The sequence below is a fragment of the Phascolarctos cinereus genome, unplaced genomic scaffold, assembly GCF_003287225.1.
Source record: "Phascolarctos cinereus isolate Bilbo 61053 unplaced genomic scaffold, phaCin_HiC Scaffold_4;HRSCAF=312, whole genome shotgun sequence".
Taxonomy (NCBI): Eukaryota; Metazoa; Chordata; class Mammalia; order Diprotodontia; family Phascolarctidae; genus Phascolarctos; species Phascolarctos cinereus.
Genome location: NW_027555847.1, coordinates 529,671,650 through 529,692,087, shown reverse-complemented (window position 1 = coordinate 529,692,087; position 20,438 = coordinate 529,671,650). Strand labels below are relative to the sequence as shown.

The window sequence follows — 20,438 nt, the reverse complement described above, 5'->3', positions numbered from 1 at the left end:
TCATTCCCTAATTCTTTTCTTATTCTCTCCTTTTTTTCCTCTTTCTCTTCTTCCCTCTTTCCATTTCCTTCTTCCCTCCTTTTTCTCCTCCTTCCCACTTCCCCTCTGTCATTCCCTCCTTCCCTTTTCCCCACCTACTTTCCTCCCTCTACCCCATCCTTTCCTTCTTTAGTTCCCTTTCTCTCTCTCTCTCTCTCTCTCTCTCTCTCTCTCTCTCTCTCTCTCTCTCTCTCTCTCCTCTCTTTTTGGATGGGCTGGAAGATTTGGGAGGAAGAAGAAATATTGGTAATAAAAAAGGAAAGATATAATTAAAAAAACCCACTAACAGATATCATTCATTCAGCATCAGTTATATGGAATCATATAAAGCATTATAATAAAATTTAGACACTTTTATAAAATTTTAGAAATTCGTGCAATATAGAAAACAAAAGCCTTTAATGTTGACATATCCCTTTGTTCTCTCTCCCCCTCATATTCATTTTGAAGAAAAAGCGATTAAAGGAACATTTTTTTTTTGCCTTGGTATTTGACATTTTAGGGCTTCCTCAGAATTTTTAAAAGTAATTATTAATCATTTGAAGTTCTAAACTGCATTTTGTGGAACTGGAAATGTAATTTTAATACAGATAGAGTTAAGGTATTATGTTAAGTGAATTCTCTGTGTTGCTACTGATTTCTTGCCAAAAACACCCCTTGGAATTATGCTGCTTTTGGAAAACTTCAAAATGCCCCCCGATGAAGCCAGTGCCCGTGCTGCATATGTAACACTTAGAATGGCATAACACTTCAGAGTTGTTTGAGTATAAAAGGTCATGAATTTGATGAATGTGACATTAACTACCAGAGCACATGCAGGTCTGACTGCTCTTACACCTATGCTATGACAAGACTCCAGACAAAAGCAAAGGTACACTCAGCACTTCTCAGCGTTCTTATCCCAACCTCCCTATTTTTGCCCCTTGTTACTACACTGTTTTGTCACAAAGCCTTAGAGATAGGAAACCGATTCCATTTCTGCCCCCAAAGCTAACCCTCTAAAGGAACAATTACTCATTTTAGCTTTTATTCTTGATCCTGGCTAAATTATAAATTCCCAAATGTTGTAGTGGTTTCTATATAATCTTTTTAAGGTTGTGTTTTTCTCATCTTCTATTTAAGAATATAAATTGACCTGTCAGTGTAAAACACATAAGTGAAACATCTTAATACCACTTTCTTGGGGGCTGTATTTACTTTGTATTGAGGACAGTTTCATTATTTTTAGAAAGAATTTGCAATGAAACAGCACATTGTCTATCCAGGTGTGTGTGTGTGTGTGTGTGTGTGTGTGTGTGTGTGTGGTGTGTGTGTGTGTGTGTGTGTCTTTGTATGCTTCTGTTCTTTTGGAAGGGAGATGAGTCAAGTGATCTATTTTTGTCTGGAGTTCCAAGAAGACATTTCTTTGAAATGAGGTTGAACTTAGTCTGGAAATAAGTAATGGCATTTTTTTGGCAAAATTTAGCCAATGACAGCTCATTTAGAGATTGAGGTCTAAACTAGAAGAGCTTGTGAGCTATATGGAATGTGCCACTCAGAATGATGGTATTTGGCCTAGAGTTATGGTGAAGCTTAACATTACTAAAATTACTCAATTTAAGAGGCAGCTGTTTCTTGGCTAGGGTTAGCAATTTAAAGATCTCTGTAACAGTCATTTCAAAGTATTTTGTATCAAAAACAATACAAGTCCTACCTATCCCATTAATTTAGAAGCCAATCTCTGAGTCCTCACAGGGCAATATTCTGATCATTCATCAGACAGATTTGGATGAGGAAAGATCTTGAAAATAAGTGTATACCCATTTCCTATGGAATGAAAAATAAATTAATATAGTCCCAAAAGGAATATAGACTTCTGAAAAATGAATTAGAGGACAGTTATTTATTGGGCTTCTACAATTTTTAGATAAAGCTAAGTACTATAGTCCCTACAAAGTAATCTAGGCCCCTGTCCTTAAGGAGCTTGCCATCTCTTTGAAGGCACCAAACTGAAAAAATAAACATTTAAATAGAAATAATGTAATTAAAATGTATAAATAATATGTAAATGTTATAGAATTTTAAAGGCAGGAGAGGTCACTTTAGGGCAGTGTGGCCATGCAAGTCCACACAGAAAAGGTTACAGTTGAGCGGGGTTCCAAACACGTCTACAAATATTTGCTGTGCCATTTGGCAACTGCTTTTTCCTACTTCTCCTAGCCTTGTTATTTCTACTTTTCTGTGTCCTTGATTAACCATAATTCCTTTATCTTACCTCTATATTTTCTAAATTCAATTCATTCTCATAGCATCTGACATAATGCCTGAAGAACTGTAGTCAGTAAATACCAAATTAGGTTTCTTTAATGAATAATTGGTTGATTGCACATATAGAATAATATCATATAACACCACACATCCACTCCTTTAAGAAGTCTTGACCACTGAGCTTTGTAATTGAATATCTCAGGAATCTTTTTTCAATTGAAAGGGCTAATTTTATTATAAAGCATAACCTAAGGAATCCTTTAAAGTAATAAAATACCATTGCATACAACATACTTACTCATTAAGCAGACATCTAAGATTTAAATATTTCGTATTTCCAGTAGGTCCTATTTGTCTTTGTTCAACAAAGAGTAGAATTTTACCCTAATCCACAGATTTAGAAATGAACAGCTTAACTCAATAGTGTTTTATTTTGGCCATATACTCATTTTTCATTTTGATTTAGATAAAAATACTTGTTATTTTAAGGAACCTTCAAAGATTATACTTATATTACAGAGTGGAATGCATTCACAAAAAGAAAAAAAGGGGGGCCAGGGGAAGAATCTCATAAATACTTTCTGCATCTTATCCTCCAGGTTGAGTACATCCTACAGAAGAATTTTGAAAGCATTCATGGAAATGCAGTCTTGTTTTCTGGTAAATTAACTCAAAGTAATCATTTTACCCCAGACGAGTTCAAAGGTGTATAGATTATTTTCCCCCTTAAATACATGTGATAAATATTACTATAAGCTGAGGGTAGAATTTCTGCAAGTCTGATTTTAATGTTAGCATTGAAGGAAAAATAATTATATCTATTTATCTACATATCTGCATACTGTATTTGTTGGTTTCTAAAGACTGAAAGAAATAGTGTCAAACTGTGTGCCAAATATTGTTTTATTTTCATGTGACATTTTTCCAAATTTTTTTTTCATCTGAGGAAAAGTGCTACATAGTTAACAAGCTTAACAAAGCATTGTTTATGAATATCATATATGCTCTTTGGGAAAAAATACATTTATTAATGTTTATTAAATCTTTCTGTAAAACAGATATTCAGAAGTTTTCTTAGATACAGAGAAAAAAGAAAACATGAAAATTAGAAAACTAAAGAAAATGTACATATAAATTTATAAATAACACTTTTTATCTTAAAGATAAATGTAAACATGTATGCATACATGCACAGTATGTTTCCAATTATAAGGGCAAAATGAGATATTAAACAGTGAGGAAAGATACATAGGTTGGCATACTTTACAGAAAAAAATCTTCAGTTACTCGTTGTTAACCAGCTACTTAAAGTGTGATTTACGTATTTAATTACATATGTGATTAACATATAATAATACATAACATATAAAAAAAGAATTCTTTTTTTAAACTATAGGGAGCTTCCTAGTTATGAAAATCATCAACCAAAATACAGTAGAATCCAAAAAAAGGTCCTTTGTTAAATGTTTAGTTTGTCCTATAGGTCAAATAACATCTCCTGAAATATATAATGATAGTGATGAAGAATTTTGCTATTACAAGCTACTCTAACATATATTATTTCCTCTGATCTTCAGAACAACTTCATTAGATATTACACATGTTATTTTTCATATTTGATGAGGAGGGAAACAGATTTGGAGAGGTCATTTCTAAGACCACGTAGCAAAGTATCAGAGCCATGACCTGAATCTGAAGCATGTATCACTAAGTTCAGTGAGTTTTATTATAGTGGTCATAGCATGTGCTGCCTTTCTCCCTAAAATAAAAGTCTGATATTGACTGTTAAGCACACTCTTCCCTTCATGTAATAACTATGAAGAATATACTATAATTTAAAACAATGATTCACTAAAATTAACTCTTGCAGATAATCAGGGAAATAACTTTTTGTGTTGTTTTGGTAGCACATAACTCAAAATCATGTGAACTTGTAAGACTAATTACATGGCAAGGATATGAGGGGATGTTTTATATATTGGAAATGGATTTATTAAAGAAAAATATGTATAGTTATCACTGTATTGGGGAAAACTAAAGTGAGCTAAAATATTTTAATAAAAATGCAACAGTAGGGATTCATATCAAGATTAACATGTAAAAACCTTTGATCGCATCCTATAACTAGCCTCGTGATGATTTAGGTGAAATGTGAAACCATGATAGATAATAAGTTCACTTTTGTTTTCATGTTAAAAGGGGGTTATTTTTTTCCCTTGATCTGGGGTAGAAGGCAATATTAAGATCAATGAGCAAGGAATGCAGATTTCAGCTCAATAAAAGGGGGTGAGAGGGAAATTAAACAATTAGATCTGTCTAAAAATAAAATTGGCCAGTGGATATGGAAGTATGGTATACTTCTCTAGAGAGAGCCCCAAGCAGAGGCTGGGTGGCTGTGAATGCTATAGATGGAATTCATATGTATGTTAGAAGTTGGACTGAGAAACCGCTGAGATCCCTCTGAGTCTGATCCTATGTGGTCTGAGAAAGTTGCTGGTTACAAAATATGAAGCAATACTCTTAAGGAATTTTAGTTTTACCATCATCAAATTAGTTTTTATAAGCATTTGGGAAAACAAATTTAAATTTATTTCCCCTCAATTTAATAGACATTTTTAACAAAATGAAATATTTAGTTTATATAATTTGTTTCAGAGAAAAGTTTTATTTAATATAAGAAGGTCTTATTTCTCCTTACCTTTTTTAATGTCAACAAGTAATTGGCTTCGAATTTAAAACACATACCAGATGATTTGATTGGGAAGCCATTTTAAGAAAAATCTATTTAACTTACAGATGCAAAATTGTAAGATAAAACACCATTTTTTTAGCGGAATGACTCATTAAATGAAATTGCCAATTTTATCATGATCACTTTAAACAATAAAGAAGAAAAGAATATGACCAGCACTTAGGTAGGCACCATTTTATCTTTGCTATGAAGATGGTGTAACATTCTAACTATACAATTATTTCTGATTCAGAGAGCAGATACAGATAGCAAGAGGAATAATTACACATCTAAGAAACCCAAGATTGTCAATGCTTGTAGCTCTGAGTATGAGAATTATGTATGACAAATCTTTAAACCTCAATATAAAAATGAGCCACATTTTCCCACCATCTGCTCATTTACCTATCCAGTTTCAGTGCACAACTATAGCAAAGACACTTGTGTATGTTTCTAATAGCTCACATTTCTGAAGCACCTTTAACATCTACATAGTACCTTTCTTACAATGACTATGAAGTAGCCAAGGAAAGACTTATGATCCCCAGGTCACCAATAAGGAAACTACTATTCACAAAGCTGAAGCAACTTGCCCATGATAGCTATTAGGTATCATAGCCAGAATTCATTGCCAGATGTTTTGACCTCATGACTATTGCTCTTCCCCACTCACTCGTTATTTGGCTTCTCAGTGGAAGACTTTGACATCACTTGCTTATTAATGAAAAAAAGATTAAATGTTCTCATTTTTATGTCAGTTATCACAAATGTCTCTGCTAATATAAAGAAATACCTCAAATTCACTTTTGGTAGCCTAACTGATAGTCTCAAATTATCATTTTTTAAGCAAAAGTACTTATTGGTTGACCAATCCATTGTAGAAACGACCATTTGATCCTTTCAGCCACAATAACAGGTATGTTGCATTATAAATAGCAGTGCTTTCACTTACGGAAACCATGAGGATCTAAATATTTGCTCTTTTCTTCAGGAACAATTGCAAAGGAATTAGTAGGCTTGTTTTCATGAGGTATAATAAAATATTCTCACAATTGAAAAGTATCGTAAAATATCATCAAATGTTGACTGTCTCTCCATCTTTGTTTCTCTCTGTATGTCTTTGTCTCTGTCTTTCTGTCTCTGTCTCTCAGTTTCTCTCGGTCTCTGTCTTTCTCTTACACACACACACACACACATACACACCCCACAACAATTAGAAAGTGAACTATTAATCCTGTTTTCTCAAATGCCAAAAACAATGTGACTCTGTTAATTCAGAATCATCCAGAGTGAGTCAGTAACACTGGGGAATACCTATTAAATATGTAGTTCATAAGCTCATAGTATCATAAATTTAGAATTGAAAAGGATGTCAGAGGCCAAAATTCCTTACAACGAATAAGAACATATTTAAATAAATAGCAATCTCAGTCTAGATTAATGTGTACTAAATTTGTGTAATTTAAAGGTATATGGAAAATGTATGCATATTAGGATTATGTATATAGCACAAATATATTGAAAAGAAGCCTAACCATTAAAATAATATTCAATATGTTCAGCTACACACATCTTGTTCGATCTCAGCTGAACTAAACTATACTATGATATATATCATAGACATTTTTGTTAAAAGAGGAGGAAAAAAAGCATACAATTTTCAAGCAACTAATGCTAAAAACAACATGGAAAAAATACCAAGCACACCTTGCAAGAATGCTTGAACTACTGAAAGTCATTTATTACCATATTTTTGGATCATTTTTATTATGAGAAATGTTACTACTTTTAAGTTAATAAGAATTTACTATTCCTTATTCAAACTGGCTTCAAATGACAGTTATAACATTCTTCTTGGATGATAGCAGCAGAGAACAAAATGAACTGCTAAGCAAATAATCCCATTCAGTATTTTTAAATGAAATAAAGAAAAGAAAACTACAACACAAGATTTTATTCACAAATTCAATTGTAATTTCTATTACATGGAATTCTTTTGTTCTTTGGTCAAAGTTGCCAATGGTAGCTTGGGAAGTGGGGGAGATAGAATAGATAAGTGAGAGACTCCATTTGAAATGAAATGAAATGAAATATTTTACCAGACCAAAGAATTATTACAATATTCACTTTGATTATACTATTTCATATAAACGCAATTAAGACTTATTCTGAGAACTTGTTTTTCAAAAATGCAAGTTATCAAATCAGCTAAGCATAGTAAGAGACAAGAAAGAAAGGGCAACCTTTTTCCTCTAAGAAAGTTTTAGCCTGTGTGCCCAGTATGGCATAAAACTGTGTCATTAGAATTTTAATTTGACACAAATATGAATGATTCAAAGGGAACTAAGGCTCCACAGTTTTATTCCACAGCATTCAAGTAACCTGTTCTGATCTGAGCAGTACACTCCATTACAATCAAATTTACTTCAAAAGCAGCCCATCTGGATGAGATGTACAGCCTAGAATGAGGTATTTCCTTGATGGTATTATACCATAAAATAAAATATAAAACAATATTGCAATACTGGAGTTGAAAAGAGTGACATGGTTTAGATTAGACTATGACAAATTTCACAAACATATTATACTTTAGTATGATTATAGCGTAGATAAATTCTAATTACAAGAAGAATGGGTACTTGGGACATTTTTCAGTTACTTTGTTTACTTATAATCTTCACTTTCAGGAAAAGGAATGTCATAATCTATCCTTCAGCTTCTTCACAGTTATTTTATTAACCCTATAAGACCAAGTTAATAGGCTAATGAATGTCAGTTTTACAGCATTTTTAACACAATCATGCATCTACAGATGCAGTAAATTCTAAATAGAGACAAAAGATATCCTTTTGAAAAGAGTATGTCTCAAATGGATAAAGAAGAAAGGCTGAGAGAGGTTCCCCTATTTCTCATCCATTTTTGAGGAACCAACACTTGTCCCAACAAAGAGAAAGTGAAAAAGTAGATTCTTTGAGCATTGAATCCCAGCAATGTTTCCAGGATATGGAAGGGAGAAAGCTTCCCACCTGAACAGAATGACAAAAAAGTGTTTTCCTGAGAGCATCTATTTATAAATATATACTGAATATATGTATATATAATGCATGTATATGCTGTATACATGTATATTTGTAGTACTTTGATTTAGACTTTATAAAACATTTTCCTCACAACACCATAGCGAAGAAGTTCAAGTATTATTTACCCCATTTTTGGAATGCAGAGACAGTGGCTTTTAGAAGTTAAGTGACTTTATGGTCAGCTCGTAATTGTGTGAGGAAGGAATCAAACCCAGTTTTCCCTACTAGCTCTGGTATATTCTCTGTACTCTTCCTCCAATAGAGTTCTAAGTTGCTAATATATTGCTTCTCTAGTAGACTTCCTACATCTAGAGCACAGGCATATGTTGAGTCCTCAAAAAAAACACTCATATTGACACAAATTAAATTGGGTCACATGGAATATATGTTTATTTATAAGAGCCAGAGTAGCATAGTGGGCTGAGAATAGTGAGGCCTATCTTCATTTCACCAACTAGCTGGATAAATCAATTAGCAAACATTTATTAAGCGATTGTTAGGTGACAGACATTGTTCTGTGAACTAGAGATACAAGAACAATAATGGAACAGTACCTGTTTTTATGGAGTTTACATTCTATTGGAGAATATAACACAGAGGTATATGTAGAAAGTAGTGTGGGGGTACTAGCATCTGAGGGGGAATCATGAAGAAAATAGACCTTGCTCTCAGAATGAAAGAAGGGATTCTATTAAGAAGAGGAAGAATGAATTACAGCCATTGGGGAACAAGTAGTACAAAAACACCAAGACTTGGATATGGAATGCAAAATACTGAAGTTCAAAAAGACTACTTTGGTTGGATGGTAGAGTATGGAAGGGAAAATGATATATAAAAACATTGGAAAGTAGGGGGCTTAGGGGTAGAGTGAAGGACTTTAAAAGCTAAACACAGAATTTCATATTCTATCATATGCTTAACAAGGAACCAATTAAGTTTATTCCATAGGCCAGACCTGTGCCTAAGGAATATCATTTTGGTAGTTGTGTGAAGGATGGATTCAAGTTGAATGAGACCTGAAATAAATAGGTATCAATTTCTTCTTGCATAAAATTGAGATGTAATCTCTGCCATCCCCACATCTTCAGATTGTTATGAGGATCACATGAGTAAGTGCATGCAAATGTGATATTATGTATACACTCTTTCCCCTCACTCCTCATTTCCCTCCATCTCGAGTCTCCTCTGATTCCATTACTCTGATAGGATTATCTTGCATTGTGTACCAAGGCCCCACATAGCCCCTCTGCCATTTTTAACTTGATTTAAGAACAGGTTGTGATAGAATTCAATAACTGCTACATTTCAATATCTTGTTCTTTTTTTGTACCCCTTAAGCTCCTACCACACAGAATGTGGTTTTTTGAAAGAAAGCAACAATGTAACCTATGAAAGCTTTGAAGCAGAGGAAAGACAAACTTAATGAATAAGACAGACTGAGCTAATGATTTTAATCAAGCATGAAGTAGGAAGCATGGAAGAGTTCTGAGAATCTCAACGGCTTTTCAGCTCTTCCAAGTCAAACTGTCACTGAGTAGCTTTATTATTTTATGACAAGGTTAGTGAATTCTGAAATTATTGGACATACACCTTCAAACTAATATACAAAGTGACATTCAGAAAAAAATATATATACTTGGGTTATCTATCCCACTACTTGGCATGGATGGTTAATTGATTTGAATAATTGTTGACTATATACATATGCCCATCTCTTTACTATATTATTAACATATATAATGGAGCATGTACAGATTCAAAGGACATCCCTTATGCAATATGCAGCAAGTACTTATGGTAATTTTCTTTCCTGCAATTAAAAAAAAAACATAAACCATCTATTACTTCCATTTTTTCTGTATAGCTATCTAGTTGAGGGGGTACATTCTGGACTTGAGTTTATAAGACAGGTACACAATGATAAGTAAAATGCAACATCTAGTATTTTTTAAGCAACCTTCACCTTAGGTCATTGAGTGAATATATGAAGGTTTAAACAAATGCTCAATTCCTACAATACTCTAAAATATGCATAAACATTTCAAAGATCACTAGCAATAGCAGTAATTTCTCTGACTATACTGACACAGTTAATTCAATATACTCATGGAATTTAGAGTTAAAATTTATGGAAAATCCTACATGGTTTCAGTCATCTATATTATCTACAACATAGATGTATTTTGTAATTTCAGTGAATTATAATGCAACAAAATATATGTAATCTTAGTAATACTCTGAGCATAATTCAATTACATATTCAATTTATATTGGGGTGATTATTACGGAATTAATTCATAGATTTGAGGTTGAGTGAGACCATAGAAGTCCTTGAGTCCAACCCTCTCTACAAATAAGCAAATTGTCATCCAGAAAGTTAAAATTATTTGCCCAGGGTCATACATTTGGTAAGTAGCCAAACCGTAATACAAATACAGTGACTCTGATTCTACACCTGTCGCTCTTCCTACTATGTCCCTCTGCTTCCCATGAAAGAGATAAAAAAGATAAAAGGAATGATTTTCATATATTTGTGAACATTTTGATATTTAACTTATTTATATATTAAAATGGAAGCTCTCTTAAAACAAGAATCTATATTTCATTCAACAATTCAATTAAAAAACCCTATTTATTAAGTACCTATTATGTGCAAAGCCCTTGGTAGGCATTTGGAATGTTGTGACAAAATAAAGGACAGAACTTGCCCTTAAGGAACTTACAATCTTATTGAACTATAATGGATCTCATAATCAAATGCACTTTTTAAGCCTCTTTTTTTTAAGTGACTAATACTAATGATTATAGCAAAATCACTTCCAAAGGTCAGAAGAAGCTTTAAAAAAAAATGGACCCCTGTACAAAACAACTGAATCTGCAAGTCACTGAATTGTTAATGTTGTACATAAGCATCAGAAAGACAAAAAATGAATGAATTATATCACAAGCAAGAATTTTGAAAAATTTACATGGCATAAACCTTGCCATTCCTTACTCAAGAATAATAACTTTAAAAAAAAAACCTCTCTTCTTATATGGTTTAAATGTACTTAAGTAAATGCAAGCAAGTAAACAGCTAAAAAGTTCATAATCCTAACAATCAACGTTTCTTTAAGCAGTGCTCTTATTCATCTGAAGAAAAATGGAAGAGTAGAAATCGTAATTCATGAATTATAATAACCTCATCCAAAAACTCAGGGTTTGCAGTAGAATTAGCATATAAGAGACCTTTTAAATGCTAAAAAAAATAGAACACATCTTATTATATAGTAATTTTCTATTACATATGGAATAAAGATATAGCATTTAAAGAAATGGAGATGAAATACTTAAGAAATTCACATCATTATTCCTTAACTAAGAATTCATTAAACAAATAAAATCATCCAAAAAAATCAGTTTTCACAAAAGGAAGGGAATTTATTCATGAACCTAAATCCCATGCTCTTCTTTGTTGTCCTCATCCACACCCCCACTGAGAGAGAGGTCACAAAAACAAGCTTATGACTCAAGGACTTAAGGCAAATCTGACTTTTGAAACAGTCCTATACATTTTCTGTAATGTTTGGCACTTTACTTATCTTCCTCTCATCAGCTGGAGCTGGCTGAGGGACAGCCACTCTACAGGTTGCAGAAGATTGGAGTATCTTTAGTTTGATTCATAGCCAGTACTTTTTCATCCATAAAAGAGAGAGAGAAAGAGTACAGCAAAGACAGTGGAAGTATTTCTGTAATGGGCTGGACCAATGCCTAGAGGGTAGGAGAAGCTTTATTGCCCTGGTACAACATTAAAACTTGCATTAACCACCTGGGCTCTGATAGTCCTGACCTGCTGTGAAGGACACAAAAAAATGATTTTCTAGAAGTACACTTTTAAAAAATTGAAAAAGAATACACAAATTTATGAGAAAAAATACTTTAGGATCACCATAAAGCAAACTGTAATGTCTTCTGAGAACTATCCCTGGTATAATCTGTCTTGAGGGTCAAGAGTTACAGCTATTTTCTCAGAGAATATTATAATTCTTATTTAGAGATCATAAACACCTCTAACCACAATCCAGTCACATAAATCACTGCAGCATACTTGAAGAGTTCATTAAAAATCCCTGTATTATTTGGAAAATGACATTTAAACTTAGGGCCAAAGGCAAATCCTTAACATTTATCTTTTGAATCAAAATGAGTATTTGTGATAGAATGAATTTGAGTATATAGGGAGAGGAATCTTCATAAGCTATATATTTTAAACATTTATATTATATAATGCATTTCATAATAGTTTCTCATATAAGACTTTATACTATTTTATGCATGCATATTTACAAGAAAAGGTTTGCCTATTTAATCTCTGCTTTACATTTTGAGATTCCTGCTTTATGAATTGAGGCTATAGTACCATCTGCCTGACATTCTACTGGTTGAACTTTTCCATCGCATTTTATAAATAGTAGAGAATTCTCTAGTATTTCTTAAAAGACTCTTTTTCTCCATGGCACTCAAGGTGGATCCACACAGATTTATTATTAAGAAAGAAAATAAAGCAAATGCTTTTGCAGTCTAAACTCTCTATTGTCCAAGTTTATGTTTTTTAGAGTAGAACCTTAAGGCAGAAAAAGGGAAATTATGTGGCCTAAATTATACATACACAAATATACATACATATATAACATATATATATTTTAGTAAGACTTTTGTATATTATCCTTTGGCCAAAATTTTGCTAAATGCAGAATTAGTGTAGACACAGATTTACATCTTGATCTACATATATATATAATATATATATGTATGTATGTATATATGTGTGTGTATATACTCACACACACATGCACACATATTATATATACATACACACCTATATGTATGTATAGATATATAATAACTATAATTGCTATTTAAAAGTAAAATCAACAGGAAACCAGTGGCACTGTAACCTAAGGGATAGCACCTAGTAATTTTTGTTTTGATACTGTTTTCCAGGGAGGTGTATTTTTTAGCACTCATCTTACTACCTGAAAACCTGGAAAGCAGTTTGTGGGAATTGCTTGGGTAGCAATGTTTTGACAATGGCTGTGTCCCTCTCCCTTTCACAAGTGTCACAGACTCACTTCATGCTAAAACCTAATTCTTTAGACAATATTCCACAGTCTCATTATCGGGCACTCCGAGACAGTAACATAACAGACATTGGGGTTCCCTTTGGGACTTTAAATCACCAATTAGCATGAACCATCTATAGAGACAGACATAATTGGGATTCCAAAGGGAGACCAGTATGTGTGATGAACACCCTTCTCAAAACAGCAAAAGGTTTCATAGGTCAATTTGTAATGATGATTTTCCTTTCTTTAGAAGCCTCTGTTCCTTAGTAGCCTGACATCTTTTGCAAGTGATAAATATTAGCACTACATCCAGAGCTGATAAGCTCCTGAAGGTCTTGTCCCAATGTAGCTTTTCAGATGGCCTTTTCCTTATCTGACAGAGAAGGAATAGGGCACATTCTTTGACTTTAGAAAAGCCCCTAAAAGAGGGGAGGGAGGGGCTACAACAGAAAATTTCTCTTTCTCTCTCTCTCTCTCTCTCTCTCTCTCTCTCTCTCTCTCTCTCTCTCTCTCTCTGTTTCTGCTCTCTCTGTCTCCCCCTCCTCCCTCCCTTTCTCTCTACACTTGTTTCTCCTCCCTCCTTTCTCTACACTCACTCCCTTTACTTGATTCTCCTTCTTCCCCTAACTCTCTCTTCTCCTTTTCTTCCTTTCCCTCTCATCTCAAGGAAGCACAAGCATCTTATTATCGCCCTTTGCATTTTTAAAGTCATTTTAAAAAATACTTTCGCAATCGTTCTGGTATGTAGCTCTCTGTATATCTCAGGAGTTCAAAGCTCAGCCCCTCGTGTCCTTCAGAACGTTGCCAGTACCATCTACATCAGAAGGGGGCATAATCACTCCTCCTAACCCGTGGCTGGCAAATGCAGCAGCGGGAACGCGAAAAGCTAAGCCAGACATTTCCTTCCTCCTACCCCTGCACACCTGCTTGCCTGCCACACTCACAGAACTGCTCCTGATAGGATGGGGGGAAATCTACACTGGGTGTCGGATAATCTTCAGTCTTTCCCATATACCTAGAAAACTTAAACCATCTTAGTATGCCTTTGTGTTTTCCTTGCATGCCAACAATATTGGTTTTATTTTTCCTTTAGTTTCCAATACAACATAATAACCCCGCCCCATTCCCCGCCCCTTTTCTCCGTTTATTCGTTTAGCAAAGAAATAAACACTTAGGGACATTTTGGACTAAGGTTGTGGAGATATTCATTCAGAAGTGGGAAGTTTCAGAACTGTCAGGCGCACTGTTGAAATCTCGAAACCGCCTGTTCCAATATAATAGCCCCTTCTCCACAGTCGGTATTGTTCCTCCCTTCCTACTCCAGGCTGCTTCTGTTGCTGTCTCCATTGGTATCAGTCATTGTCTGCCCCAGCCTAGTTTTTTTTTTCTCTCTGCCTCATTGCCCTCGTCCCTGTGTATTTTTTCTATGTATTTCCTCTGTCATTAATTCTGTTTCTTTCTCCATCCATTCCCTTCTAAGTACTGTATATTTTCTTTCTCCTTCTTAGCCTTTGCTTATCTTTCTGTCTTCCACCTAACTCCCTCCCCTTTGCCGCCCCTGCCCCCATCTGTGCCCTTATTACTTCCCTCCAGTCTTTCCACATAATCACTTTATTAGTTGAAAATCCTCAACATCTTTATTGCTTCTCCGAGTCAAGGGACATGTACCTCTAAAAAGAACCACAGGAATTTCAGCACAAAGTTTGTTGTTACTGAGCTCTATCTCCATATATATCTATATCTATATCTATATCTATATCTATATCTATATCTATATCTATATCTATATCTATATCTATATCTATATCTATATCTATATCTATATCTATATCTATATCTATATCTATATCTATATCTATGTAGATAGATATAGATATAGATATAGATATAGATATAGATATAGATATAGATATAGATATAGATATAGATATAGATATAGATATAGATATAGATATAGATATGTGTGTATATGGCCATAAGCGTATGTCCACATGTGATATATATGTAATATGTCTGTGTTTACACATGTAGGTTATATTTCCACTTGAAATGCCCAGTGGGGCTGAAAGAGGAAGTGTACTTAAAGGGCATTTCAGGATTCACTTGAAAGAAGACAAGAGGCTGGTGGTAAATACACAAGACATATCAGCATGTTTATGCATCACATATATTAATGGCATTGAACATTCTATGGCGGGCTTCAAGCACATCATCCCCCTCTACATCTAAATAAAGAATTGAATTAATTTCTTTAACATAAAATTCCAACTGGGAGGTCCAAACTAGCAAAGACCCTCTTCTCTAAGAAGAGGAAGTACCGACAGCAGGTTCCCGGTCTGGCTTGCCACCCACACCCCGAGCTGCTGAGCTTCCCTTCTTGCAGAGCCGGGACTAGCGCTAGGCTCCCATCCCAGCCAAGCAACAAGCGGACAGCCCGAGAGGACTCTTGGCAACTGCTCTCCCCCTCCCCCGACCACTTCGCCACCTTTTAGTCTCTCAGCTCCTCCAATTCCTTCGCTCGCGCTGATCAAACCTCTCCTGTAACAGCACAAGTAGCAGACGGCAGATGATAAAGAGAAAAGCAGGTAGAAAAGAAAAGGATGAAGGAGAATAACTCACCCCCAGCTTCCTACTGCGGATTTTCACATAGCCCTGCTTGACGATATCGTTAAAGTTGGAGGCCATGGCTACCGCTTTGTCGCTTTTCTTCACCTTCCTCTTCCTATCCCCGATGTCCAGATCCTTCCTCCTCTTCTTCCTCCTCCTTTAGGGTGCCCGTGGCAGGCTGATTGGGAAGCTCTAGCATCCAGGCAGTAAAGGAACAGCAGCCAACGCGCTGCTGCTTTCCTGCTCCTGCTGAGTATGTGTAGTCAATGCAGCCAGTGGCTCCGCTGATCTCTCCCCTCCCACAGGGCGCTGCTGCCGCCACCACCAGGGCTGTTGCTACTCCTTAGTCCAGTAGCCCCAGAAGCTCAGCCAGCAGCAACAGCCGAAAGGAAGGAGGTGGAGACAGCGGAGGCAGCTAAGCGTCTGGGTGTCTCTACCCCAGCTTTAACCACGACAGTGAAAGGATGGGGGAAATGGAGCGGAGGGGAACGCGTCCTCCACCCCTTTCGTTCTTCACCTTCTCCACGTCTTCAGTAACCGCTGCCGCCGCCGCCGCGGGGAGAGAGAGCGTTTCTGCCTGCTCTTCCCCCAGCTGTTTGCTCCCCCCTCTGCTGTCGCCGCCCCGGGCACCCACGGGCTCTCAGCCTCACTCAGCAGCTCCACAGCTGGCTGGACCGCACCATCCCCGCTCCCCTGTGAGGGGAGCGAAGAAATGGGAGGGTGCGGGAAAGACAGCCCTCTTCCCAGCCTTCTCTTGCTGTCTTCTCCTGTCACTGCTGGTTACTGGAAAGATGCTCAGAAGACGCTGCCTCACACCACTACTACCCCCGGACTCCTAACTCTTGTCTTGCTCACCCCACGATTCTCCTTAAGTATAAATCTCTCTCTGCCTATCGTCACCCTCTTGATTCTATTGCTATCTCTGCTCGAGGCTTCCTAAGAAAAACTGTAACTCTTCCAGAGAATTTTAATCTCAACTCGTACACTTAGATCCATGGAAGCTGTAAGAGCAATACTTCTACCAAAAGAGGCGAATACAAGAGATGGTTTATTTGAACAACACCAACACCATTTCTGTTCCATTTAGATTTGATTTTAACTGCAAGCTAAATGCCAACTTTTTTAAATCAGAAAAACAACTCCCAAACAACCACCAAAAAACCAAAAACAAACAAAAAAATAATAACCATAAAAACAATCACAACTAGGAGTCGAGGAGTCTTTCATGGTCCACACAAAGAGAAATCATGCTTATGTGTTTAATCAGAATGCTCCTTAAGCGAATGATCCAAAATGGCAAAAGATCCCAAGAACGACTAGAGATGATCGATTTTTATCTGTTTCCTTAAATTAACTACGTTTCCAAGGATCTCTGGTTTTAAAACTCTGTCCGGAATTAGAAAATAAGGCAACTAAAAGTAAATAGGCTACTTTCCTAAGAGCTTGTACCTAAAAACAAAACAAAACAAAACAAAAAAACAAAACAAAGCTTGAACTTTCTCCTTTTTAAATGGCAACATGAAATTTAAGGTTTCTTTTTTCTTTTTTTAAGTTTTATTTTGCATATTCAAAACAAAAAAAAATTGTTTTTTCGTTGAAATAAGTTCTTCCTTTTTTACTATAAACAAGAAGATGTTAACTATCTGAGGTTCATGCAAAAGTACTTAAAGTAAAATAATATTTTATGAAATATTGTTCATCTACCCTTTCAGTTTAGTAGGAATTCCTTTACTAGAGGTAAATGACATTTGGAACACTTGGATAGGTTTTTGCTTCTTGCTATAAAGAGTGTTTTTCCCCAAATTCTCTTTTCAGAGGTTGCAAAATAACATTTGAGGAAAATTCTTAAAGGAGGAAGACTACGAAGTTTAGACGGTAGGGCAAAATACTAAGGTCTGGCAATACTATTTTAATTACTTACCTATACCTATCCATCCATCCATTCAGCCAGCCAGCCAACCAGCCAGCCACCCACCCATCTATCCATCCATCTGTCTATCTATCTACCTATATATGTTCTCTATCTCCAGCCATTTGGTAATTATTCCACTATATTGTACTGCCTCACCGTCGTTTACAGGTATCCTGTGTGCCTGAAGTCTGAACATGTGGACTGCAATTCCGACAAAGCTGGTGAGACATAATGTGAGTTGCGTGGGAAGGTGCTTAAGATATGGGCCCTGGGACATACTGTATCTCTTCTAAGGACCCACCTAGGTAGGCTTCTTATTAGAATGTATACCTCCATGGAACAACTTATGTATCAATCACTCCAACTAAAAAAGGCCATAAATCAATGAATGAAAGGGTTATTTTCCCCTTTTCAACAGTAGAGAGATGATACACACCAAACAAATCTGAATGCTTACATTGTTTTAAAAATCCATCTTTTTTTGTTGTTTTGGTTTGGCCATTGGACTATATCTAAATTCTATAGTAACAACAGTAGCTGAAAACATTTACTGAGCATTTAACTATTGTGGAAAATACATTAAGAGCTGAAAGTATTAGAGTTTCTGTCCTCAGAGAACTTACAGCTTACTTGGACAGATCAGAGATATCTGGTACATGGAAGAGTAAATGATAATAGAAAGTACTCATTAGTAAGCCCTGACAGTGTTGTAAAGAATATATTGGAGACAGTTAGGGGAGTAGAAACGATTCATTGTAATCTGTGAAGTAGGTGCTTGTAGTATGGAATGGAACAGAATGAAAATTATTTTTGATGGGCTAGGAAGGCTTTTCAGGAGAAAATGGACAGGAAATTGGTGATTTGTCCACATTTTTTAAAACAATATTATTTTTGACAGAGATATGAGAAAATATAAAAAAAATTCAAAAGTGGAAAGGAATATCACAAAACTCTTATCTCCAGAGGTATTATGAAATTAACTGCTTATAAAGACATAAAAAGGTTATATAGTCCCTTAGTAAATAATTTTGAGGCAATAATTATAAGAATTGTTTTATTGAAAATTCTTATAATCTTGTCAGGGGTAGAATTAAACTCATTTTTGACTCACTGTATGATAGATTGTTTTTCTTTTTAACCAAATATGGAAGTTGTATTTACTTCAATAGTATTTAAGAATTCATATAATAAGCTGACAGATCATGGAGTGGTTTTGTACTTAGCTTGCTAGACACAAGATCATTGATATCTATCACTCTGGTGCTTTAAAATAACACTGTGAAATACTCTTAAAAACTGACTATTGTTAATGGATAATTATCAGGAAAAAAAAGTATGATCTTATAAATGGTACAGGCAGTTTTTCACTTTTCATTTTTTAAGAAGCAAAGAGGTAAGTGATTATGTAATTGTTTAGATTAAAAGGGAAGGGAAAAAGGCTAACTCTTTTTTAAACCAGAGTTGGTTATATTTCTCAGTCTTATTCCTAATTGCTGCTAAAAAGTAAGTAGAAAGAAAAAAAAGAATATAAAACTTAGATGACTGAATAAAATATGAAACACTGGAAAGCAGTGTTATTTATGGCATATAGTCAGTCATTATTTAGGTTAATAGTCATTAACATTCCTATTTTTTTATTTTTGCTATATAGTTACAAGTCAAGAGAATTGAATGCTAAAGAAAATAAACAAGAAACTGAAGTCAGTTGAAATGAAAATTTCTCCTCTTTTTTTTTTTATTCCAGGGTCATTTCAATTCAGAGTAGACATTAACTTAGAACTATTCCAAAGTCATTAAATTTGATATTTCTATATGGTGTGAATACATATATTTCAACACTAATTACTAAAATCTGGAGATTTTTCAATCTTTGATGCTTGAAATGGTGCCCACATAATGAAATTACAATTGTTTTTAATTACTAAAGTATAGTATTATATCTTTTAAAGAGTAGAAATAAAAGTGATGATAAGATAGAGGAAAGTTGCCACTCATTTAATAAGCAGGGAGCACCTGAGTGGGAAAACAATAATAGCAACAGCAACAAAACAAAAGACACAAACCTTGACACAAGATTAATAGGATAAGCTCATGTATGAAAGACCCATGAATTCTGAGAAGCAATATCTCATCAGAAGAATTTTATTACCTTAAAACAAAGTTCTGTCTTAATAGCTTTAAAAAAACACAAAAATTAACAGTTTAATTTTATATGTGGTACTCAGCTTCTCTAAACAAAATTATCTTCAGTTTCATATTGTGTCCGCAGTTTTGCAAAGACATCTTTGTTGCCCAATGATTCTCATTTCTAGAAAAGTTTCCTAGTGTGTCCCTATCAAAATGGCCAATAATTTTATTTTTATATATATACATATGCATGTACATATATATGTATGTGTGTGTAGATATATTATATATGTGTAATATATTTATAATATGTAGAGCAAAAGTTCTTAATTTTTTTTGTCATGGACCCTTTAGTATAATGTTAAATGTGAAAAGAAAATACATAGGATTACAAAGGGAACCAATTATATTTAACACAGTTATCAAAGTAAAAGGGAACATGCTCAAATATTCTAAATTGGAAGCACCCTGCTTCTGGGAGGAGATGTACTGAGTTCTCCTACCACGTGGGTAAAAGTAGCCTCCTCAATTGATTATGCCTGGAACAGGCTTTGTCTTTAAAATCTGCAGACTAGGAAAATCTCCCTCTG

At 34.9% G+C, this 20,438-nt stretch overlaps 1 protein-coding gene across 1 annotated transcript in view; it reads right to left on the bottom strand.

Moving 5' to 3' along the window:
* The window catches only part of DOK6 (docking protein 6), a 656,109-nt gene extending 639,501 nt beyond the window's left edge, over positions 1-16,608 (bottom strand). The window contains exon 1 of the mRNA XM_020985625.2: positions 15,822-16,608. Coding sequence (XP_020841284.1) covers positions 15,822-15,887 — 66 coding nt within the window. The 5' untranslated portion in view covers positions 15,888-16,608. The remainder of the gene's footprint in view (positions 1-15,821) is intronic.
* Positions 16,609-20,438: the final 3,830 nt, after the last annotated feature.